Source organism: Ascidia mentula, chromosome 9 (genome assembly GCF_947561715.1).
Source record: "Ascidia mentula chromosome 9, kaAscMent1.1, whole genome shotgun sequence".
In the NCBI taxonomy this organism is placed as follows: Eukaryota; Metazoa; Chordata; class Ascidiacea; order Phlebobranchia; family Ascidiidae; genus Ascidia; species Ascidia mentula.
In genome coordinates, this window is record NC_138574.1 from 3,292,826 (window position 1) to 3,301,273 (window position 8,448).

The following is an 8,448-nucleotide window of genomic DNA, read 5'->3' on the forward strand; positions in this document are numbered from 1 at the left end:
AATTGAGCTACCATTTTCTCTTACTTCAAAGAGAATACCGCGATATACGTTTACCTGCGGATCGGTTGATCTGAGTACGACTGTAAGGTGCGAAAAGAATATTATGAGTATTGCAAACACACTTCAATTAAGCAAACGTTTGTTCTAAAATTTATTCAGCTTCACTACGGAAAGCCATAAAGAAAATAATCGCAACATTAAGGGAAAACTTACCGGTTGTAGGATAACCGGATCCCATTTTATTTATTGTAATATAGTATGGGCTTAGCGCATTAGGTAGAGCATTAGCACCGTGTTGTGGTGTCATTGTCAAACACGCTTCCACCGGCGCCCCATTTGGCCTTGATGTCACATAAACGACAAAAAAGAGAACAACCACTATTTCATAATACATTTTCTCCTATATGAACTTTTACTCTGTGTAGTTATAAGGAAACATTGTCTGTTGCTCGATATGCTATAATAGCCAACTATTTTCTTTCAATTTGCTTCTTAAAATGTAGCAAATAAATGTTGACACTCTTATGCCTTACAATATTATTCTACTACATGTTGTTATTTGGTTGTGTTAGCTGATCTCCTTTATGTACACTAAATCGTTTTTAAGTGTTATTAAACACCGAAACCCCACGACATATGGAGGAAACTGGGGAAATTTTTGAAAAAGGAAAAAGTTTGTGTTCGTTTATATTGGATGAGGTTTGTAAATACATCCTATCATGCTGGTCACGATTTTATCCGTAAGTCACCCGCCGGAACCCAAATTACTTTTAAAAAATAATGAACCACGTGTGTATCGTCACATCCGATTAAAGCATCATGCTTGTACTCATGCTCTGTTAAAAAATTCCCAGTGCATTACTTACGTGCAAACTGTAAATAAATGCAATCTTTCACAAAACGTGATACAGGAACACTGACTTAAATTTAAAAAATAGTTGAAACCAAGACGCGTAATGGGCATTTGGCCGTTTATTTAGTAATTGTAGTTATGACGATCAGTTATAAACGACAGGTTACAAAATTAGCAAAATAACTCTGTAAAAATACACACATCAAAAAAATTGTTCATTGCAACAAAAACGTGTGCAACAGAATAATTATGCAAAATATAAACTTTTTGGATGATTTGGTGGTTTTTTCAAATACAGCAACTACCACGTAAAATAGCTCAAACCAAAAATTATAGCAGATAACATCACAATCAAGCAACTGTTGACAGTTGATGCTGCGCTGGTCGAGATGGTTAGCTGCACGGTACTTTCCCCACCCTGTGCTGGGTTGGTTTGCGTCGGAGCTGAATTATTAGCGGTCGTCATATTCGGCATCGAGGTTGCCATATTGGGACTTGTGGTTGCCATATTTGGACTTGTGGTTGCCATATTGGGATTTGTGGTTGAAATTGATGGATTATTACTGGCTGTTGTGGTAGTGCTCATGGAAGGGTTGACGATTGTGGGTGTCGTGGCGTTGGTGGTCGTTGTCATTACTGGAGTCAAAGTCCTGAAACAAAACTTTGTGTGAAACGACTGAATAAACCCTGTTCGTATGTCCAGCTTTTGTTCAAACAATGATAAACTAAATAAAAGAGCAATAAAAAACGTAACTCACGGATTTGTAAATCTTTGTGATAAACAATGTAGCCCATGTGTAGCTAATGCGCAATTTATTTGCAAATTTTTGGATCGCATCAACAATCATAAATGCAAAATACACACGGGCTATATTGTTTGTCTAAAAGAGCTATATTTTCATATCGTTTGAAAGACTCCCTCTGCTCATTGTTATGTGAACGCGATAAAATTTGTTTTAATTTTAATTCTAAGATGTAAATTCAACAATAAGGCGATGAAAAAAAATGTGTTCATTGCAAAGTTAAGCCATAATGCTATTTTATTTTGCGTGCTTTGCAAATTGAAAGTTTCAAGTTTTATGAACACAATGCAATACTTACGTAGTGGGTTCTGGTAGAATAAGTACCTCGTACCCAGGGTTAAGCATTACGTAAAATTCGCTCTGTTTTCGCACAATCGTCATGCTGTAAAAACGGAAGAGTTATTTTGTATTGGATTAAATTTAACCGTAGTTACAAGGTTTTATAATACTCATTTTAGTGTCTACACTTCTACGTTCTAGGAACACAATACATGGTCGATATCTTAAGCAAAAGTGCGAATATGCTTTTGTATACGACAAAATTTCCAATCAGCGTTTGTCGTTATATGAGTATATGTTCATTTGCACATAAATAGACGAACCAGTGTAATTCCATTTTTTTCACTTTTAAAATGATTCGGGGAGGTTTCATGCTGATCGTCGGATTTGGGAGTTTACAAACAAAACATTGTATAACTATACCTAATTTGCTTGACTGTTTGTATGAAAGCAGATATAATAAACCTATTTGCAAAGCACGTATTTGTGAGACAGTGTATTTAAACAAAGAGTGTTCGTTTATCGGTGACTTTACCTACTTACACCAACGATAAAAGCAAGAATATCACCGCAATTAATGTACATCTCGTACTTACTAGATGTTATAGCGAGTCGGTGTTGTTACAACTGGCGGAAACCAAGTAAATGATTTCGGTAGAATCTTATCTTGGTTGTTGTTGTGTGTGAGAGCTTGTTGACCGGAACATTTTAAAATTTTGTGGTTGGCATCTGCGTACCACCTTCCAGCAGGAATTGAGCTACCATTTTCTCTAGCTTCAAAGAGAATACCGCGATACACGTTTACCTGCGGATCGGATGATCTGACTGTGACTGTAAGGTGTAAAGAAAATAAGTTTGCATTGATAATACGATTTCGACTCTAACCTCAAGCAATCATAGCATGCGTACAAAAATGAGAATAAATTCACTACTTTTAATATCGAAGATATTGTGAGTATTGCAAACAAACTTCAATAAGTTTTGAATTGTGTTCTAAATTTTATATTTTTTCTTTTTCAAAATTTATACAGCTTCACTAAGGAAAGCCATAAAGTACATGATCGCAATATTAAGAAGCAACTTACCGGTTGAAGGGAAACTATAACGGACTCCATTCTTATTTGCAGTAATGAAGTATGGGCTTAGCTCATTAGGTAGAGCATTAGCACCGTGTTGTGGTGTCATTGTCAAACACGCTTCCACCGGCGCCCCATCTGGCCTTGATGTCACACAAACAACAAAAAAGAGAACCACCACTATTTCACAATACATTTTCACCTATATGAACTTTAACTCTGTGTAGTTATGAAGATACATTGTCTGTTGCTCGATATACTATAATAGCCAACTATTTTCTTTCAAATTGCTTCTTAAAATGTAGCAAATATGTTTTCACACTCTCATGCCTTCCAATATTTTTCAGATTCATGTTATTATTAAGGTTTGTTAGCAAATCTCTTTAATGCACTCTAAATCTTTCAAGTTTCAAGTGTTAATCAACACCGCATCTCACCACATATAGACAAATCTGGGGAAATTTTTAAGAAGGAAAAAAGTTTGTGTTCGTCTATTTTGGATGAGGTTTGTAAATACAGCTTATCATCCTGGTCACGATTTTATCCAGTCATTCGCCGGAACCTTAATTACTTTCAAAAAATAATGAACCACGTGTGTATCGTCACATCCGATGAAAGCATCATGCTTGTACGCATGCTCTGCTTAAAAAATTCCCACTTTTTCGTTTATTTTCCCCGCATAATGTTTCTGGCCTGTTGTTGCTGACTGGTCCTGCTCGATCAACTTTTTTTGTAAGTTTCGCATCTAAAGCATTCTTTACTGAGACAAAGGGAAATATAGACAGTAAACAAAAACGAAAATCTCATCATATTTTCCACTAACGCGTCTGCACGGGTTTCAAACAACAGCAGGAATAATTCTCCCACATGCAAAGTGTCGTACTTCCAACATACGCGTTGTTTTTAATACTTTTTGGTTTTTATGTCTGTTTACACTTTGAAAAATTTACATCCCACACCATCTTCATGTGAATTAAACCTATAGTGTAAGGGTTATTTTGTCTGTAGCCAAGCTATATTAGATTATAAATTCAAATTTGTTTGTGTACATTTGTTAGGGTAAAATTCCTGCTTTCGAAATTTAATTCTTTTTGTTGCCGATGTTTCTTCCAAGTCTAATGCACATAAACTTGTTACTTTACAATGTGGCCGCAACTCCTTGACTAGCGACTTGTCCCCAATTGCAGACACAAAAAGTATGTAAGCCTGTTGATCGCTAATTACGCAGCAACAACCAACCTTTCCACAACTACGCCTTTCTATCAAATTTTATTTGTTTTCCTGTGTTAAGATTTACTGACTATACAGAAAGGGAGTTGTGTTACTTCTTCAAAGCAGATATTTCCTCGTCGTTTCCGCCGCTTTTTTCATATTTTCCCTTCTGTCATTGTCTTCTGTTAATTACACAGGGTTTTGATATTTTACATAAAGGTTTGCATTAAACAACATAGGATGTTTACTGCCATTTTTGCTGCCAGGCATACTAATTAATCATAATTGTTCTTCTGGCACTTTAGTTTCTAAAGTGTTTATTTGTAACCGCCGTTTCGTCTGCCATCCGGCGAGGCTTCCATAGGGTTATGTTAACAATAATGCATCAAGCGCTGCATGTTATCACTTCTCTATTACAATAAGTGTCAGGGTATTTGCTGTTTAGTTTCTTAAAATATTGTCTGTTTATCATGAATCAACTGAATTTTTATGCAAGGTTGTGCGAATTTGCTGTAGTTTTTGGAAAAGGTTGCAATAAAAGGAAAAAACACAAAACAAAAACAAAATTCTAACGGGTACGCATTGATCGAATGCATTACTTACGTGCAATTTTAAGAACTTTAAATTAATTCAATCTTTAACAAAACGTGATGCAGGAACACTGACTTAAATTTAAAAATAGTTGAAACCAAGACGCGTAATGGGCATTTGGCAGTTTATTTAGTAATTGTACCAGTAGAGACGATCAGTTATAAACGACAGGTGGCCACACATTGGGCATCCCCTGCAACATTGCGTGTAACTCTGTGGCAACTCATACTGACATCAACACTTCCTGTAACACGCAGGTCGTTTGCGTAATTACAGGAAAACATGTTCAGTAAATCCATCAACGTTTTGATGTCGTGAACTGAACGTAATGGAGCGGGGTTAATTCCAGCTTGTGTTAGTGATGATTTTGCAACATATAACTTTTGTCTGCGTTGAGTTAATCTGAATAAAGATCCAATAAGGAATGTACGAAATGAGAAAATTATTTCATGGACTGCCCAGGCATAAATGATGCACAAATTAATTACATTTTAAATTTATATACGTATGTTTTATGTCAGAAGAGCAGTAAATTTTAAATTGCAATATGCCTGGCAGCAACAGGAATGTCATACTTATATTTTGTTGATCAAACATGGTTATTTGTCCCTGCTGTATATCACGTCCATACGTTGGCAGTGTTGAGGCATTTTTTGCGATGAATAAAAAGGAGTCGGCAGAACCAAAGCTAAAGTGCTTCTCAATGACATACCACGCATATATTTTGACATACCTGTGTTCATCATCAGTGCTACTATAAAATTGTCCCGGAATGCAAATGTCTAAGACTTTAAATCTGTTCTTTTCCTGACAGCTTTTGGTAATACCCGTAAACATGTTACCATAAACGGACAAAAACATGTAAAACAAGGTCCTCTAACATCGTATTTCAGTCGGCTGGATAAGTCACTTTTTTCTGAAAACCAAGCTTCCGGTGAGGTTTAAACTCACGACCCTGGTGGGCTAACCAGACCCAACGCTCTATCGACCCCCCCTACAGGAGCTCAGCGATTCTTGGGTGTATTCCTGTCAGGCGAGGCTTGATATTTCCGATCTGCCTTCGACTTGTCGGGAAAAGTAACTGAACCAGCGGATTGCAATGTCTTGTCTGCGATGCCAGAGAAGCTTATGATCGAGATACTGGATCTGAGATCGCCAAATATAAATTGCCCGTGCAGTATTTGAATAAAATTATACGCAGCATGCAGTTTGCGATGCAAGATTGCCCAACTGCGAAGGGATTTGCCAGCACGACTGCTCATATAAATCTGTTTCTGCAATCTGTTCCAACTTATATAAAATAGAAATCAGTTTTTCGTTGTTTAAACATTTTATTTAATTGGAATATACGAGAAAACTAGCAATAATTTTAATGGTATACATCAAGCTTACAGTATGGGTGTTTTTTTGTTTTGACTGTATAAAGGTTGAGATATAGGATACCAAGACATGTGATTGGCCAATTACGTGTACACAAAAAAATGCGCTGTTGACTCGACCATTGCAGAAGTAGATTAAGTTTTTCTCAACTTTGATTTTGTTACAGAATTTTGAATGTTTTGGGTTCAAAAGATTCAACCCCTGCTTCTTTTGTAATTTTAGGTACAGGAGCGAGTATAGCCATTAACGTTTTACGTGACTTGACAACGGGTATTTAGTCATTATGGTGCATTTAAATGTGCTTATTGCAATTAAAATATGACTAATTTTGTCCCAGAACCATAAACACAATGCTCATTATTAGGGAAACCAGGTAAAACCCCTTGTATCCCTCGATGTTAGAAGCAGCACATGTGGCTTGTCTCATTGCAGGAGGGTTTGCAGGTCTAAAAACAAATTTTTCTTATGGCTTCGTGAACGAATTACAAATTACAAAGAATGTTTGTCTCTGTCTGTTCATAACATTCTACAGTATAACAGTATATAAATGAGCACAAAGCATTGGTGGTTTTAATTAATATCAAGCAGAGGTTTTTTTGAAGCAAATCTTTTCACTTTTTTTAACTTACGCTGTAGTGGACGGTCTAACTAGTACGTCACCGCTTCCCACCTTCACCCAGTACGTCTTTTTCACTTGGACTATCGTCATGCTGCAAAATGGGAATAGTTTATCGAGATACCATCAAAGTATTTAGTCTTTTTTACCCCATGTCTAAATTGGCTGGGTTAAGAAAACAAGCTGTTACCTTTACTTCGTTTGTATCAGTTTAAATTAAATATTTTGGGCCATACAAATAGCAATTTCGCCACTACAATTTTGCGCAACAACAATAAATGTACAATGTATCGGGTCATTCCTGCCAAATTTTGGAAATAACGAAGGGCCCGAAGCTTGGTGTACGTACTAAAAAGGAACCAACAAATCACAATGAATCGTCAGACCAATACTATAATGAGGTAAGCCTTTGGTCTACTCATCTTTTTATAACTTGTATTTTCTTGTTAAACGGAAATCGAGTACTATGAAAAAATTTACGTACTATATGACGTATGTTGTGTTTGACGTCACTTGCGGGGCTGTCCACTGAAAACTTGCCGGGAGGGTTTTATCGTTCCTGTTACTGTGTGTAAGGGCTTGTTGACCCGAGCAACACAACAGCTTGTGATTATTCGGTGGCGCCCATTCACCAGCTGGAATTGTGTTGGAACCTGTTCTCGCTTGGAGCAGAATGCCACGATATGTTTGACTTCCACCGACTGTAACTAAAACAAACTATGCATCTTAGCATCTAGATTACTCTTTATTCATTTGCAGATCTTTGTGAAATGGATTGCGATCCATCCTTTCAAAAATACCAAGGCTTAAGGAAAACTTAATTCCACGACTACAACAACCACAAGATTTTAAAGAACATAATCAAATACTTACATATCACCTTGCCACCAGATACAACATTTCTTGCTCCTGCTGTAATTGTGTAAGGACTGGTGACTTGTTGCGCTGAAGTTCCGTGATTTGGTGCCATGTTAACGCAAGCACCGACAGGAGCACCATCAGGTCTTGCGGTCACAATTACAATTTGAACCAACACGAGAACAAGTTTAGAATGCATTGTTTATGTTATAAATCTATTTCGACAGAACTGCAAATGTAAGTTTTTTTTTTAGAAACGGTGAATTAACTTATTACAGATATGAAGATGGAAGTTAACCTTCCTAAAAGAACAAGGATTTTTCACCGTTCGCGGTTTAGATGCATTGATTCATGTTAAACAGTCCAGGTGCAACTACCAGTCAAACTTGTAGCTAAACGCATTAGATGCAATTCATGTGACTTTACACATACACCAAGTCTCTTATCTGGCTTTTCCTTAATAACTGGCTCCAACTCCCAAGAAATTGATTAGGTACTGTAGTTTCCTACTATACATAAACACTGCCTTGGACGTACTTAACCTGTCTGTCGGATGAACGTTTATGGTTATGAAGGTAAATTTTATAGCGGATGGACGTTATCGATGCTCGGCTATCAGGTAGGTGCAGCTGGTATATTGACATCACTTCCCTTAAAGCGCCAGTCGCTGTTTCCCCAATTGCATGCAAAATACCCTTGCTATATGCTTCTGCTGTTATCCTACAATGTACAAGCTTTCATTCAAGCAGTACATGTTCAAAATGCGAATTGCGGTATTCC

General features: G+C 36.9%; 1 protein-coding gene across 1 annotated transcript; it reads right to left on the reverse strand.

Moving 5' to 3' along the window:
• Nucleotides 1-6,133: 6,133 nt before the first annotated feature.
• Nucleotides 6,134-7,893, reverse strand: LOC145914143 (putative defense protein 3). Its single transcript, XM_083001922.1, has 4 exons — nt 7,684-7,893; nt 7,295-7,517; nt 6,824-6,904; nt 6,134-6,640 (listed from the first exon to the last, which is right to left on the reverse strand). The coding sequence occupies exons 1-4, from the start codon at nt 7,865-7,867 to the stop codon at nt 6,517-6,519; spliced, it is 612 nt and encodes a 203-aa protein (XP_082858048.1). The 5' UTR covers nt 7,868-7,893; the 3' UTR covers nt 6,134-6,516.
• Nucleotides 7,894-8,448: the final 555 nt, after the last annotated feature.

Excerpts from the sequence above, each read along its gene's own strand:
- LOC145914143 (XM_083001922.1), bottom strand. The coding sequence starts at position 7,867 with ATGCATTCTAAACTTGTTCTCGTGTTGGTTCAAATTGTAATTGTGACC. Across the intron at positions 7,518-7,683 it reads ATCTGGTGGCAAGGTGATAT|TTACAGTCGGTGGAAGTCAA; the intron begins GTAAGTATTTGA and ends AGTTTGTTTTAG. Across the intron at positions 6,905-7,294 it reads AACACAACATACGTCATATA|CATGACGATAGTCCAAGTGA; the intron begins GTACGTAAATTT and ends CCCATTTTGCAG.